This window comes from Hylobates moloch, unplaced genomic scaffold (assembly GCF_009828535.3).
Source record: "Hylobates moloch isolate HMO894 unplaced genomic scaffold, HMol_V3 SCAFFOLD_8, whole genome shotgun sequence".
Taxonomy (NCBI): Eukaryota; Metazoa; Chordata; class Mammalia; order Primates; family Hylobatidae; genus Hylobates; species Hylobates moloch.
The window spans coordinates 9707403-9724603 of NW_026652283.1; the positions used below are offsets into that span (position 1 = coordinate 9707403).

Consider the following 17201-nt stretch of genomic DNA (forward strand, 5'->3'; position numbering starts at 1 on the left):
CTGTTAGCTAGAAACTTAGCACACAGCTTCTAGTCACACCTTCAAACCTTCGGGTCACACTGTCAAACCTCAATGGTTTAACATTTCACAGCAGCACACTGTTCTTCCTGCCCCAGACCAAAATGAAGGATGTCTGGCAAAACCCCTAGCATGCAGGGAAGGTGGTCTGAATCACTTCATTGGGAGGACTAACTTCACCCAGACAAGTTCCCATCTCCTTTTTTATTTGTTCTAATGCCTAACTTTTATCCCACTGCATGACACTGAATTTCCTGGCTCTTACAGTAAAGAAAAAGATAAAAAGAGGCCAAAGCAGGCGGATCACGAGGTCAGGAGATAGAGACCATCCTGGTTAACACAGTGAAACCCTGTCTCTACCAAAAAAATACAAAAAATTAGCCGGGCGCCTGTAGTCCCAGCTACTCGGGAGGCTGAGGCAAGGAAATAGCGTGAACCCCGGAGGCAGAGCTTGCAGTGAGCCGAGGTCGCGCCACTGCACTCCAGCCTGGGTGACAGAGCGAGACTCCATCTCAAATAAAAAAAAAAAAATCTCTAGCTTGAGATTTTCTGTTTCCCTAATCACCCTTTTTGTCCTTCTTGTCTTTACAGTAAAATATATTCAAATGCTCTGAGTTTAAAATACATTGTCCCAACTGAACCTCTAGTAATCGATCAAACAGTAACTATCCTTCCTCTTTTTTCTGAGAAACCAAACAAGAGGGCCACCTCAGGAACTAAGTTAACTATGATGACATAATGGCAAAAAAAGGATTCCCGATGGCGATTTAAGGGAAAATAGTTAAGCTGATCTGTAATTAAGACTTCTGATTCTTAAATTAGTATTCTCTCCACCACATCACACAGTTCCAATTAGGACAAGGTAGATGCCAGAGATTTTGAGTGGTAGTTATCCACCTTTACAATTCATCACATGGAAGTCAGCCAAGGCAGATTCTGAACTCACCCTCAAATCCTTCATTTATCTTTGTTGTTTATCTTTATTAAAATTTTAAAATTTTCTATTCTACTTCATTATCCATTCATGCTAGGAATCCAGTTATTAATTAAAGGGGTCAGTGGTTAAACTTACAGCACAGTTCATGCTCACAGGTTCACACATTTCAAATCAAAACAGTCTAACAATAGAATATATAAATCATCTGAGTTACATTTATATTTACATTAAAAATATCCATACAAATAGACTCAGCCTGATACCAATGAAATACCAAAGATAAATAATCTAAAGGCAAATAATCTAAGGACAGAGCAAGACAGCAACCAATTCAACAAACTTAAAAAACACCTGCTGTATGGAAAAGACTGTGCTAGGGTTCTGCACTATCTCATGAATGGGGAAGAGGTGGGATGAGGTGCAGAAACAGTACTTGGAAAATGTTTGATTATTTCAAGTGGTCTCTTTATTAAGGAAGGAGGTAAAAGGAACATAACCTGAGTGCAATACAAGTCTAGTTTCATATAAAACTAGTACTATACAAAATTCAGTTTCTAATGATCACTGTCCATCAGCAGCTTACAATCAAATAAAAGACAGATCAAAGTACAAGAAAATGGTAGACGATAATATTTTCTTAAAGACCTAGTCTCCCATCTTGGTTTAAATACGAGAAATTCTAGTAGATAGTGGGGACAGAGCTAAATAACCAAAACATAAGGAAGTTAGAGAATGGGGACAGACTTAAAAGATTTTTCAACGTAAGCACTATTTCTCCTCAACCTTGTTCAGTTTTTAACGGATCATCTTCTTCAACAGGAGCCACAGAATGGTTATTTTGAGGAACAACCAAAAACTGTGGGCCCACTGGAAGTTCAAATGGCAATTGTTCCTGTTTCTGCTTGAGGGTGACATCTAAATGCAAGAAAATTATAATACGATTTCGTACTGCACAATCATCAAGGTCTACAACTGGAACAGAAACATTTTACATACAAAAGACCTGAAGATGATAGTGTACTTGCATAATGAAGTGGAAATCATCTGACTTTCCATGGCAAACCTGAAGACAATGGGCATGTATTTTGAACAGTGAAAAGGACCATCTAGTGCTCCATGGCAAACAGGTTACCAAGCCATGCTCTAGAGCTATACTGTCCAAAGGGTAGCCACTAGACACATCTGGCTATCTAAATTTAATCAAAATTAAATAGCACTACAAAAAAAACATAGTTTACTGGCACCAATTACACCATTTAAGTGAAAAACCAAGATTTATTATAATAGAGATATTACAGTAAAAAAGATGTTAAGTATAGAATCTAGGTTGGCATATAGGTGTTCACTTTATAGTTCTCAAGAGTTTTGTATGTTTTATCCTTTTCACATTAGAAAAAAATTGTTTAAATAGCACCATAAATTCAGTTATACGAGGCACACCTCAAGTAATCACTAGGCCTCATTTGGCCAGTGGCTACCCTATTGGACTGAACATAGAACATTTCCGTTATTGCAAAAAAGTTATTGGACAGCCCAACTCTAGAGCCCAGCTGCTCAGAAGTCCTGGCAAGCCTTCAGAAACTAATTATTCCACCCAAAATTCAGTGCTAACTTGTTCCTAGGGCAAATGGATTGTAACTACTGGAATAACACAACTTCTTAAGAGTGGGGGTTCAGATGGGAGAATAAAAGGAAACAAGGGACATGGTTACTAAAAGTAATGAAAGAGGAAATCTATTCAGAAAGAGGTTGAAAGGAACTGGGAAACTTAAGTGACACCCATGGTCAACAGGAGTTAAACATATTTATGTACATTCATACGTGCGTTTGTCTAAATGTTTAATAATTTATAAAGCTGAAAACTCATTTAGTTCTCCCCCCTCCCCTACACACCAAATACATTGTGAAATAAGGAACAAGGACATAATCAAAGATATGCCTAACATGGCGTAGACTTTACTCCTGTAACACTTTAGGACCTCACCGCTTATAATCGAAAATATTTAAATGTGAATAATCCCTGAGGGGTTTGATAACTGTAAAAAAAACTAGAACTTGTGTAAGCCCCCAAAATTAAATCCAATCATGTATGAAGGAAATAAGGGAAGATCTACACTTGCCTTTCATGGGTGGGAAGTGGCTACATATTTCCACCTAAAGTATCTTCTGTCACAGGATATATCTACCAGAACAATTTCTTATTATCTCTAAAGTGAATTAGAGACACAGCCTCCTGGGAAAAACAAAAAACTACTCTGCAACCAGGATTTGGTATGTTTTATTAGAGCAAATTTTTAACAAAAGGTGGCTTTTATTTACAGAATTTAATGTGTGTGGGTACTGTCCAACCCATGAGGACTCAAGTAAGGATAACCATTAAGCTTGCTAATGTATTTTCTTATTTTCAGTTTACATACAAATTTTTTTTTGTTTGCTTCACATTCATAAAAACCCCAATATTGTAAATGACAAATAACCCCTCCCATCCCTTAATTAAATATACAAACAGCTTGAATGCATCCAATTTAAATTGGTTTAATCTTGAAGTGTAATCCAATAAGACTGAAAACTAAACATTTCAAGTCTTGTACCAAATAGTAAAATACTCGAAGGCCTTCAGGATCCCTAAAATTTAAAAAGGTAAAAGTTACTTTTTCTTCCTAGGATACAACAATTCTTTAAATTCCTAAAACAAAACAAAATCAAAATCTTGTAACAATTAAGTTAACAAAATTTAGGAGAAAGGAAAGATTTTGCTGACAACTAAAATGAACATACAATGAATATCTTTTCTATAAGAAAAAAATAGTTTCTTCATCAGTATTCATTTTAGTATTTAAAGAGTTCATCTCCTTATGAATGTAATACTGCATCATAAAAATGTCTAATAAGGCAGAAAAAATAATACTGTAATGCCACCATTTCACAGAATAACTATAAACATTTTGATGTTTCTCTATTTTTTAATAACTAAAGGGGCCAGGCACAGTGGCTCAAGCCTGTAATCCCAGCACTTTGGGAGGCCGAGGCGGGCGGATCATGAGGTCAGGAGATCGAGACCATCCTGGCTAACACGGTGAAACCCCATCTCTACTAAAAATACAAAAATTAGCCAGGTGTGGTGGCGGGCACCTGTAGTCCCAGCTACTTGGGAGGCTGAGGCAGGATGATGGCGTGAACCCAGGAGGCAGAGCTTCCAGTGAGCCGAGATCGCGCCACTGCACTCCAGCCTGGGCGACAGAGCAAAACTCCGTCTCAAAAAAAAAAAAAAAAAAAATTCCCTAGTAATTTTTAATTAATTTAATAATTATCTCCTTGTTAGACACTGGGGTTAATTTCCTATTATAAATAATACTTCAATAAGCATCTTCATGCATAATAAAGCTTTTCCAATATTTAGGAATAGTTCCATAGAAGAGATGCTCAGAAATGAAACTAGGCCAAAGGTGAATGAAAAATGTCAACAGTTTTTGATGCATATTACCAAATTGCTTTCCAAAAACCACTACCAATTTATAATCCCAACAGGGTATCAATGCCACATCCTTACCAAATGTAGGAAAAGAAATTTGATAGTTTAAAAGCATTTGGATGGTCTTTGTGAACACAGATTTTTGTGTCCAATAGTTATTATGCATTCATTCCTTTCTCTTTTCCTCTAACAAATAATTATTGAAAGCGTCTATTATGTGCAGGGCACTATGCTAACTTTTTGGATACAGCAAGGTTCTCATGGAGCTTACATTCAAACCAGTAAAGCAGACAAATAGGTTATTACAATTTAGGGTGACAGAAAAAAGTAAGAGCACTATGGGGACACTTTGAGGGGAATGGGCACAAACAAAAATAAGTGGCTAGGATCAGACCAAGAAAATGGGATGTGCTACAAAACCCTGCGGCAGAGGAGAGACAGATCTTGGGAAGACATCGGTAGCTAAAGGATACTTAGGCCATACTGGATTTTTTCTATCTTTTTCCCAAGTACTGAGCCCAAGGAGGAAAGTGAGATGATACAGGCCTAATGAGGCTGATATAATCCAATAAGGATTTCTTTTGTCTGAATTATCTGATACTATATCCACATTTTTATACAAAATAGCTAATACAACTTGGGCATTATTATATACATCTGTTGGATTAAAATTTTTTGGACAATCAATGAAATACTCTGCTAATTTCTACTGAGAGACAAGATAATAAGCCTTTAATGACATAAAAATCAGAATTACATCTGCATAATAAACTGATAGGATGCCACTGAAATTATCTTGGCTAACAAACTGACTATAGTTCTAAAATGAGCCTCTGTAATAATGACAACTTAGCCAAAATGCTTTAACATACTTACTTTGACTGATTTACATCAATAAGAGAACCTATTTTTGATGTGGTAAAAGATATGTGCTCATCTCCAATTACAATTTCAAGCTCCTAAAAAATATAGCAGAAAAATGTAGTTAATATAAAAATCTATCCCAGAGGTATCTGTATTCTTGCTACAAACAGATCCCAATTTTAATTGCAAGTTTTCTAGCAGCCAACAGAGGGAGTGGGGGCGTGGGGGGAAGAAACGTGGTTTATTAGATATAAACTATATCCTTAAAATAAAAACTGCTCACAAGCACTACCCCCAAGTTTAGGACCAATAAACAATTGCTTTCCAGAGACATAAAGAAGACACTATGAAACAAAGTGACAAAGAAATATTTCTTACAATGTCAATAAAAACTAAAGACAACACTTTGAAGCACATGTTGTAAAAATGATAGGAGTATAAGGCCATTTTTAATATGATAAATACACATTTTTTCTTTCTGGGAGATTCTACAAATAAAATGAATAATATTAATAACCACCACCAATTTAGCACCTACTATATGTCAGGCCCTAGTGCTAGGGACTTTATACTCTCTGTAATCTTGAAAATAACCTTATTAACTTATTTAACAAATGTGTAATCCAAAACTCATAAAGCAGAGGAAAACACTTGTTGATATTTATAACCACTAACAATGATGGTACTTATATCTGATCTCAAGACTGTAAGACTTCAAAACTAATACTCCACAAAATAACCAAAATTAAGAACTAGTAAAAAAAAAATACAACATAATGTAGATGTTCCTAGTGTGCTGTAATTACTGTATAGATTTTCCCTATATTGTTTATCTGCAGGCCTAAAACCAATAATTAAAAAGCTATATATCTGTAACGAATTTTCAAGTTAACAGACACTATTGAAGACAATCCTAGCTATTTATTTAACCAGAAGCCTAATTATGCAGTTTATGACACACACGAAATGGAGAATTAGCTAAGATGCTCTAACAGCCATAAAACCTTTGACTTGATACAAAAGGCAATTTCTGAAGCATGCCTACTCTTCCCCACTAACCAAAACCCATGAACGCATCCTTAAGCGAGTAGATAAAATACCAGGCTCTCCCTGAGTCTAAATGATATAAAAGGTTAGCTGCTGTGGTTTGCTTTTTAGTACATATGTATATCTGCATAAAACAAACTGAGGCCTAAATTTACTTTTTAAAAGTGATACGATGCTTAAAATAAATACTGTTAACTATTACCTTTGCTTTTCTAAATGTTTCTTTAAACAGAAGAGTTAAGCTACTCCTACAGAGTGTCAGCATGTGTTAGATTTCTCCACATTTTCTTCTATTCAAAGAAGGTGATATAAAGTACAATCCTCAGGGATATACAAAAGTGAAATTAAATGTTTCTTCTTCCAGGGGTTGTATCTCATTTCTCCAAGAGTTGAAAAGACCCAATTCAGAAACCAAACTTTCTTTTTACAGAGTGAAATTAGGCCTTCAGAGTTCTTCAGAAGCCTTTTGAGAAACATCAATTATTCTAAAGGAATATGAGAAGCAAATGCAATCATCAGTTTTAACAAAGAAACCACCAATCAAGTCTCTCTCTAGGGTATAGAGATGCAAATAAGAATTTTAAAAGTTATGATTTGGCGAAAGTAAATTTTACATAGTCATATTCTTAATAAAAGTGATTAACACACAACAGAAATTATTCATAACACCGCACTGTGAAAACATCCTAACGCTGGCTGGGGTGACTACAGAGAAAGATGTCTAAATTTAGAGCTATGCACTGACTCCTTCACTACTAGGAGGTAGCTTAGAAAAACGGAACTAAGAGATAAAATTAAAGAGAATTTACCAGGTGCCTATTAAATAGAAAGCCAAAGAATCAACTTAGACTCATTCCAAATAAATAAGGGGAAACATAATAGTATTATCAATTTTTAATATTTATGCACTTAAAGAATCACTAAATACAAACCTGTCGGCCAACCCTATCAGGGGGAGGCCACAAAGCATCATCTTCTTTTGTAATTTCACTGTCATCAATAATTCTCTTCAGTTCTTCCATTACACTCTTGTGCACATAAGCCTAAAAATTAATCACAATAAAATGTGATAATGCCTACCTATGTTACCCCTCAACTCAGAAAGAAATGAGTTACAAACCCTGAATATTCAAATAGAGGAATATAGAAAAATTTAATTGATTCCAAAAGTAGAGGAGACAGAATCATCCTTGTTATATTACTTTTCTTCATCTCTTGCCCTTTCCTTTCACATACACTTTTTCCCTCTTCTCGTCATTACCCATCTTTGAAACACTGTATTCTGCCTTTGCAACACTGAGATCCAAATACCCACAAGTGGTTAACTTGTGTCATCACAAGATCTATAAGGTGAACTATAATAAATAAAAGTACACTGAAGCAGGAGCATTGCTTGAGCCTGGGAGGCAGAGGTTGCAGTGAGCTGAGATCAAGCCACTGCACTCCAGCTTGGGTAACAGAGCGAGACTCTGTCTCTAAATCAATAAATCAATAAATGCAAGTGTAGTTCACATCAAGGTTAGTTCTCTGAACTTTCTCATTCCTATGGATGCAACCATTGTATCTAATTTAAACGGAAACTCTTTTCAATCTATAAATTGCCTTCTTCTTTACAATATAGCCTTAGATGAAGTGTTTTAAATTCAACACAGACTTGAAGAAAACAGGCTAAATGCAAAAAAAAAAAAAAAAAAAAAAGACATTCAAATAGCACTTACCTCTTTTCTGATCATGACATCATTTTTGTAATTGCTGTTGTTGGCATATCTAAGCTTTCCTGTGGGAAGTGGAAAAAATCAATTTATAATAGCAAAAGCTGCTAAAAAAATTAACAACATCATATACAATTTTGAAGGTAAAGACCATTTTATACTACTACTTTTATTAATATTTCCTCCCTCCTTGTGTAAAATCATTGCTAGACATGTAGACAATAAATGTTTGCTGGTCACGTTTGCTGAAGTTGAAGTTAGCCAAATATTTAAATAGCCCATGCCTACAATATATATTGGGTCATTTTTAAGGCCTATTTTTTTAAGTTACATCATGAACTAGAAAGAGAATCTGCAAAAGGCACTAACATTCCTTTCAAGTTTGCTATATGTCCGTATTGGTGCTAAGTGCCTCACCCAGAGCATTTAATCTAATCTGTAAAACAACCCTAAAAATCGGGTTTTATTCTCTCACCTATTTATAGGAGAGAAAACAAAGTTAAGTAATTTAACCAGGGTCACACAAGATTCAGACCTAGATCTACTTTATTTCAATACTCAGGCTTTCCCCACTACACCAAAATGTTCTTTAAAAAATTTTTTTCCTTCAAATGTATGCATACAATTATAATGCAGATATTTTAGAATTGTGACTAAGTAGCATACAAAGGATGCTTCTGGATCAAAGTTGATGAGTTTGTTAGTTTATATTTAATTTTAATCCATCATGATTTTTGTATTCTGATGTATGCTTCCCCTTATGGCTAGTCATTTGCCCAGGCACAGCTATAATGTGCAGCAGGTACTCTAAAATGATAGAAATACCAGTCTTCGATGGCTTGGCGCCAGGCGCAGTGGCTCACGCCTGTAATCCCAGCAATTTCGGAGACTGAGATGGGTGGATCACCTGAGGTCAGCAGTTTGAGACCAGCTGGCCAACATGGAGAAATCCCGTCTCAACTAAAAATACGAAAAATTAGCCGGGCGTGGTGGCACATGCCTGCAATCCAAGCTACTCGGGAGGCTGAAGCAGGAGAATCGCTTCAATCCAGGAGGCAGAGGCTGCAGTGAGCCGAGATCGCACCACTGCACTGCGGCCTGGACGACAGAGCAAGACTCCGTCTCAAAAAAGAAAAAAGAAGGAAAAGAAATGCCAGTCCTCGGGAGGCTCAATATTACCCATGGAAGTATGTGGAACAGTGTAGTGGCAGATACACTGATTAGAACCACTGTTCTAGCATAAAACTTCCCTGATAATATTCAGGTACTTAATTCATGTGACCTGCTAAAAGCGATAGGGACAAGCTTGATAGTGTTCACAGGCAGAGGAACTGAAAATGCTACTACATAAAGAATAGATGGATTCAGGTAAATTTAGTGAATTTATGGGGAGAGTAAGGTTAAATACAGTGATTAAAGTTTCTAAACAATTGCAGGGCTGGCCCGGTGGCTCAGGCTTGTAATCCCAGGAGTGTGGGCGGCTGACGCGGGTGGATCCCTTGACCTCAGGGGTTTGAGGCCAGCCTGGGCAACATGGGGAAACCCATCTCTACAAAAAATAACATAAAATTAAATTAAATTAAATTTAAAAATTAGCAGGACGAGGTGGCACGGGCCTGTATTCCCAGCACCTCAGGAGGCTGAGGTGAGGGATCACTTGCACTAGGGAGGCGGAGGTTGCAGTGAGCTGAGATCGTGCCACTGCACTCAGATCTGGGTGACAGAGTGAGACCTTGTTTCAAAATAATAATAATAATAATTGCAGTACTGTAGTTAACGTGAGTTCTGCCTGAAATGCTTGATACTCTTCTTTCCTAATATACGTTCCTTCTCTAATTTTTTATTCTTGCTCTCACAGAACATTGTCCAAAGCCTGCTTATAGGACTTAATATGCATACTGCTTTACAGTTAAATGTGTCTCCCACCAAGACAAATCTCCTTCAGTTAAATTTGTCTTACTCATTAGTGTACCTTCAAATTTTGTATTTGCTTGTTGTCCAGCACAAAACGTGCATTCAAAAAAACCCAAAAAATATATATCCAAATGAACTTTCTTGTTGCAGGTAGGCAAGATCAATGTAACATTCTGTAAGGATAGCGCTGTCAGAAAACGAATTGTTGCACACTACTTGGGTAGCAGTTTCACCTCATCTGCTCATACTGCTCTGGAAGTCTGTTTTTTTCTCTCAAAGGCCAAGTCTCCCATTTCCAGACTCATCTCAAGAGTGTCGTTCTCTAGGAAGATTTTCCTGACTCCTTCCTGTGGAACTTTACCTCTCCCCTCTTTTTTGGTACTCTTCGTGCGTCCTATCGTGAACAATTACACGTAAACACCTAAAACATATTATTATTCTCATTTGTTAACACGTCGGGCTCCTCCCCGTCAAAGAAAACACACAGGCTGAATGAAGAAAAGGTACTGGTCACCACAAGATTTTATTCATCCATTGGACCACCCGCTGGTGGGGGTGTTTTCAAAGAAGTGCTAGCATTTTTAATCAGGGCGACAATCTACAGAGTCCCTTCTGGTGCACTGTTACAGAATTCTGATTACTGTAGGTTCAACTTTTCAGTTTGTTACAGGATTAGCTTTAATTTATTGCAATTAATTCTCTTTCATTTATAAAACCAACTTATGCCTCCTCTATTCTTAAGCTCCTATTTCCTTCGAGGGAAGCAGTGGCCTCCGCCCCCTGTACCCTCCACACCACCCGGCCTCTCGGTCTCGCTCCCCTTTCCCAGCACCGCGTGCCGTGGACCTCTTCTCACCGTCCGGCCGAAATTCGAACTCCAGAAACTCGTGCCCAAACTTGCCCTTGTGCCCTACGTAGTAGCGCAGGTAGAAATCGCTAGCCATAGCCATTTTTGTCCCCGAGAAGCCCGCCGAAAACGCAGCCAACGTGTCCCCCGGCGCCTTGCAGTGACGTCATCGCGCGGAATAAGTGCGTCACCACAGGCGCTTCTCTTCCGCCTGCCGTGCAGCGCTAGACTAAAGCGTGAAAGCTGAGTATCGCGTGAGAGTCCCGGAGGCGCTGACGGGAGGGTCGCAGCGCCGTGACTTTCGCTTCACTAGGAATGGAGGCACATTATTTTCAAAATAAAGATTACATTATATTAGCAAAGATTAGAAATGTGAGCCTATGATAGTCTTTTTTATGGACTTAGAGCTAAAGGTTTGCAAGTCGCTTTTACTTTTCTGGTCTCCCAATCCTCACGGCGTTTGTGAGGTGGGTGTGGCTCTGTGCCCCCTTTAACTGTGAGCTACATAAAGATAAAGCTTAGAATCGAAATGGCAGACCGGGAATATAAACCATTTTTCTTACTTAATTTCTAACAGGGTGCTTTCCCTTTTGGATAACGATTGGTAGTTACCCGGGACCTATAAGCCTATAATAATAGAGACAAAGTCAAAGGAATCCATCACAGGAAAGAACTGAAGTCTTAAAACACACACACACACACACCCCCACACCTGAAAAATCCTGACAGTCACCGTGCTCTTTTTTAACAGCAGAACTTCTAAGGTTCTTAATTCATTCAATAAGGGTTAACTTTTAGTAGCCTGTGAAGTTTTGGCAATTTGACTTAAGATACAATAATGGTTTAGCCCGTTATTCTTTCTCTCCAGATAGAATTAAATTGGGGGAATGTAAGAATGCTCCAGTGTGGCGTAGTTTTTAAGGTAAGGGAAAGACTTTTACACAAAGTCTGCTTTTTAAATATTATTGATCACTCTTTTGTTATTAACACACAGAGTAGTCCTGTCTATCGGTTGACAACCTTCAGTGATGTCTAGTAGAAAGTGGTGGTAAGAAGACCTGGGATTCATTCCCAACACTTAACAGCTACCTAACCTTGGGCAGGTGACTATCTCTAAGCCTGTTTGTTCATCAGCCTAATGCATATACAGCAATCTACGTTGCCAAGCTCACAGAATTCTTGAGAGATCAAATGAGATAATATGTAAAATAAGTTTTAAATTTTATAAAACATTAGTTTTAACAAACATTTCCTATGTGACAGTTTGAAACTAGAAATAAAAAGCCGTTTGCACTGGTAGTCTAGAAAAGAAAGCAAACATGTAAGGCAAATATCAGCACAGAGGAGCAATTGCTATAATTAAGAATATATGTGCCATCCTGGCCAACATGGTGAAACCCCGTCTCTACTAAAAATACAAAAAAATTAGCTGGGCGTGGTGGTGCGTGCCTGTAGTACCAGATACGCTGGCGGCTGAGGCGGGAGAATCGCTTGAACCCGGGAGGCAGAGAGTGCGGTGAGCTGAGATCGTGCCACTGCACTCCAGCCTGGGCAACAAGAGCGAAACTCTGTCTCAAAAAAAAAAAAAAAGAATATATGTGGCCAGGCGCGGTGGCCCCTGCCTGTAATCCCAGCACTTTGCGGGAGGCCAAAGGGGGCAAATCACCCGAGGTCAGGAGTTCAAGACCAGCCTGGCCAACATGGCAAAACCCTGTCTTTACTAAAAATACAAAAAATCGCCAGGTTTGGTGGCACATGCCTGTAATCCTAGCTACTCAGGAGGCTGAGGCAGGAGAATCGCTTGAACCCGGGAGGCGGAGATCGCGCCGTTGCACTCCAGCCTGGGTGACAAGAGTGAAACTTCGCCAAAAAAAGAAATAGTGTGCAGAACATGCTGGTAGTACAGCAGAGGAAGCAAGAGCGTTCTATTGCAGAGTAGGGAAATTTGAAAAAAGAGTATTGGAAAAGGCCTGTCAACGGAAGTATTTCAATTGGACCTTGAGAAGTAAGTTCTATGTATGTTCAGTGGGATGAAAAAGCATTCCAGGCAGAAAACGACCCGAGCAAAGACAGTGGTGTGAAAATGCATGTTTGGGGAACACTAAGAAATTTGGTATAGCTAGAGCATAAGGTTCAAGTAGAATGACTAAAAAGGCAAATTGGGCGACGTTTCCTTGAGTCCATATTAGTAGTTATATAACTATTAATATAGAAAAATAAATCAGTCCCCACAATAGGCCACCATTTTGGAAAGTACGTAAGAAACAGGAAGCACCATGTTTTATCCCTAGGGTGACTAGCCATTCCAGTTTGACCCGGACTGTGGAGTTTACTGGGAAATGGGACTTTCCATACCTGGAAACACCCAGGCAAACTGAGATGGGTTGGTCACCACACTTACCACGAGAATGATTCACAGAAATTTGAGCACTCTATTCCGTAGTATCTCTGGAAATATCAGCTGTAATCCATTTTGTTGAATTATATGGAAAGCCTCATTCAATATCTTAGATTCCCTAATGTCTCTCCTTCAGGTTTTTGGCACATGTGCCAATGTTCATCTTCATGTTTACCTAAGTAGAACTATGGATACCAGAATGTGTAACTATGCAAATAGAGGTTGCAGAATGCACAAAGTATTAACATCTTTGTTAAGTGGGCCAGTTACTGTCTTGATCTCCAAAAATTACATAGGGGTTCAAGACTATAATCCTACCTGTTTGTAAGATAAAATATGAAACTATATTTACTTAACTCTTTATATTTTAAGCCAAAATTTGAACCTTTTGTATTGAAGCAAGAATTACAAAGTGATAAAGCATTTGCGTTGTGTTGTATTCTTGGATGGTACACAACAGTGATGTGGAAATGTTCTTCTGTATGGCTGCTGAGCACTTGAAATGTGACTAGTGTGACTTCAAACTGAATTCTTAATTGTGATTAATTTAGATTAACATTTAAATAAACACGTGTGGCTAGAAGCTACTGTGTTGGTCAGCACAGTTAGAATCTTTTCATACACGTTTAGCTGGGCTAGAAATAGCAAAAAAAAAAAAAAAAAAAAAAAAAAATTGTGAACATTTTCAAATCGCTTGTTGTAGGCTCCAAATTAGGACATACTTACTGATATCAACACAGTTTACTTATGAAAATAAATGTTTGAGCTGCTTAAGTGAAGCCAAAATACTGTTTCCACCTTTGCTAACACAGCGGTAAATTTCAAAGCACAAAGTGAAGTAGGTAAGAAATAAAGGTTTTATTTCCATTCTGACTTCCAATTTTCAGAGACATGTTCCATGTTTATTGTGATAAGCACTAGATATTATAGTCTCATGTTTTTAATTTATGAATAACGTCTGATTCATTTGATTTTGTATTTACAGAACAAAAGATGTCAGGGCTATCTCATTCAGTTATTAATAAATGGATCAGAGTAGTAAGTCAAGAGTAAGTGCATAATGTGGTTTAAATTTTAAAAAATACTCAGAATGAGGTAGTATTTTAATTTTTAATTCATCCACCCACCTTGCTCTTCTCTTTTCCATAATAGACTTCCCTGTGGACTTTAGCCTTACGTGTCTTTTTACCACTTAGTGGTATTAACTTTTTAAATAAGAGAATCACGATCACGCAGAAACACCAAACTTTCCACACCATTCGTTATCACATATGTTCATATATGGCGAGCACTTGGAGCTACTTCAAGATTATCATGACATGATATATTTGATTTGATTGGTCAATCTAAAATTTTTTCCAGCATATGACAATATTATAGCTTCAAACACATAGCATAATCTCTAATTCTTTTGCCCAAAACGGGTAAACACAGTATGCCAAATTAAGGGTAATAGGATATCTTCCAGTCTTCCACCGTATTTGCTACTTGTTTATTTATTTCAATGAGAGTGTTAAAGCAAAATTAAAAAAAATTATTGCAACAAAGTTAAGATTAAGAAATCTTAATTAACTTACTTTTTTGTTTTAAAATGCTAAAAAAAACCCCACTACTATTATTTGATTTTAATAACAGAATACCTAAATCTGGCATAAAAAACATAGTGTGCTCCATGAGCATAATTTAAGAACTACTGGTTCAGACTATTCTATTTTAAATGACATTGCCACGTTTCCCTTAGACACTGTATCTAGGTGGGTGTTTGCTTTGTTCCTAAGTGTTGGAATTTTTTTTAACAATAAAGCAGGCCGGGCGCGGTGGCTCACGCCTGTAATCCCAGCACTTTGGGAGGCCGAGGCGGGCGGATCACGAGGTCAGGAGATCGAGACCATCCTGGCTAACACGGTGAAACCCCGTCTCTACTAAAAATACAAAAAATTAGCCGGGCGAGGTGGCAGGCGCCTGTAGTCCCACCTACGCGGGAGGCTGAGGCAGGAGAATGGCGTGAACCCCGGGGGGCGGAGCCTGCAGTGAGCCGAGATCGCGCCACTGCACTCCAGCCTGGGTGAAAGAGCGAGACTCTGTCTCAAAAAAAAAAAAAAAAAAAAAACAATAAAGCATAGATTGGAAAAGCAAGACTGGAAGAGAAGGCAATCAAAACAATACAACAAAATCTATCTAGAGTCAACCCGATTAAATGATAACTATTTTGATTCTTTTTTTCATTCATTAGCTTGGAAACACCTAGTTTGGCTGAAAGGTCAATGATGCCAGAAATATCATCCTCCTTCTGGAAGAAGCCTGGCCGAGTGAGAGAAAGACCCAGTTTTCTTAGAGTAAAAATTACTGTATCCAGTTTTCCGGGCCGGAGAAACAAATAAAATTGGGGGTTAAAAAATTTAAATATCAATTGTCTGCTTCTTTCCCTCCTACTAAAACAAATATGACAGTACAACAAAGCAACCTTCCATTTCACTGTGTTCCACTTTCCCTTAGCTCACCGTGCTGCAACCCATATGCTTTCTTGCAGTTCCTTGCCTCAGAATTTTCACACACACATGTCCTCCTTGGGAGACTCTTCTTATTCGGCCTGGGTTACTTACCCATCCCTAAGGTCTCAGTTTATAGCCCATTTCTGTTCAGGGAAGTGTTCCTTTCAAACTCCCTTCTACTACCCTATGCTTTTTCTTCATAGCGCTTAACACTTTGCACTTACCAGATACCCACACAAATAAATGTATAATGTGTTTCACCTTCTAGAATGTAATCAAAAGCTCCCTATTTCTTTTATCCTACATCTAGCCAAGTGTCTGGCACAGCAAGCCTTAACACTCAATATTTTTAAGTGATCAGATAAATAAGTAAATATTTGTAATATTGACTTAAATGAACAGCTGAGAGGCAACAATGGGATTCCATAGGACTTTGTAATTTTGTGTGAAGCCACTTTTCCGCCCTTCTCCCTACTGCAACTTGCTACCCATTTAAATCCTGACTAGTCACTGTGGTATTCTCACAGCGGCAAGAATCATTATTCCTTTAGCTGACTCATTATGATTCCACCAGGATTCCAACTTCTACAACATTTTTAGCTGCCAGTCATCTTTCTTATGGCAGCCTTAGATGTCCCTTCCAGGGTACCCAAAGTGTTTTTTAAAATTGCAGACCACCATGTTCAACAGAATTGCCCTCATGATGATGTTTTCAATATTTTGAAATAGTATGAGTTCACTATCATCATTCAAAAGCGTACAAAAATGATGACTTCGTCATTGCACATATATAATATCATTACTTGTGCCATATCATCATCTTTAGGCATGTCCTGCCTCAGTGTTACAGACTGAGGTTCTCTTCTTGGCCACAGTAGATTTTAAATGAAAAATATATGAAAGGTCCTGGGTTAGGAAGGGCAAAAGAAAAGGAGAAACACATTTATTGAGCACATACGTGCCAGATAGTGTACAAATACGTACTCAAAATGTATCAATCCTCAGAACAACCTTGTGAAATAGGTATTATCCCCATTTACACATAAAGAATCCCTTTTCTGACATTGTACATTATCTCTTGAATTTTTCTATTGACATTAACTTTCATTTATTTACTTTTATCCTCCCTATGATATTTTTAGCAGTTATAAACCAGAAAAGCATATTTCCATTTAATAAATATTAATTTAATAAAATAAGTTTCACAGTATATCAACAGATGATTGAAAATTAGAAGCTGCTATCCTTCCATATCAGATTACATTCTTTTCTAGCCCTTGTTAAAGACTGAGCTACTAAGCCTGCTTGCTTGGTTTCTACATTTCCTGTTTATTGTACACACACACACACACACAGCATTCTTATCACTGTTCTAACACTGACTCTCTAGGCTCAGTCTCCTTAGTCTAATCGGAACTAGGAAGCTAGCTTAATGAACAATACATGTTGAATGTTCTTAATCATGAAATGACTCCTCCACCTTCTAATTAAACATAGTAA

At 37.8% G+C, this 17201-nt stretch overlaps 1 protein-coding gene across 1 annotated transcript; it reads right to left on the reverse strand.

Annotated features, from left to right (window-relative positions):
- Window positions 1-3217: 3217 nt before the first annotated feature.
- Window positions 3218-10991, reverse strand: MAGOHB (mago homolog B, exon junction complex subunit). Its single transcript, XM_032159615.2, has 5 exons — window positions 10821-10991; window positions 8057-8115; window positions 7271-7381; window positions 5304-5386; window positions 3218-3580 (listed from the first exon to the last, which is right to left on the reverse strand). The coding sequence occupies exons 1-5, from the start codon at window positions 10912-10914 to the stop codon at window positions 3481-3483; spliced, it is 447 nt and encodes a 148-aa protein (XP_032015506.1). The 5' UTR covers window positions 10915-10991; the 3' UTR covers window positions 3218-3480.
- Between the last annotated feature and the right edge of the window lie 6210 nt (window positions 10992-17201).

What these genes read in the sequence shown, in the direction of transcription:
- MAGOHB (XM_032159615.2), bottom strand. Translation starts at nt 10,914, where the DNA reads ATGGCTATGGCTAGCGATTTCTACCTGCGCTACTACGTAGGGCACAAG. An exon ending in ATGTCATGATCAGAAAAGAG is followed by an intron (nt 7,382 to 8,056) that starts GTAAGTGCTATT and finishes ATTAATTTTTAG; the next exon opens with GCTTATGTGCACAAGAGTGT. An exon ending in ATTGATGTAAATCAGTCAAA is followed by an intron (nt 3,581 to 5,303) that starts GTAAGTATGTTA and finishes TTTAAATTTTAG; the next exon opens with GGATCCTGAAGGCCTTCGAG.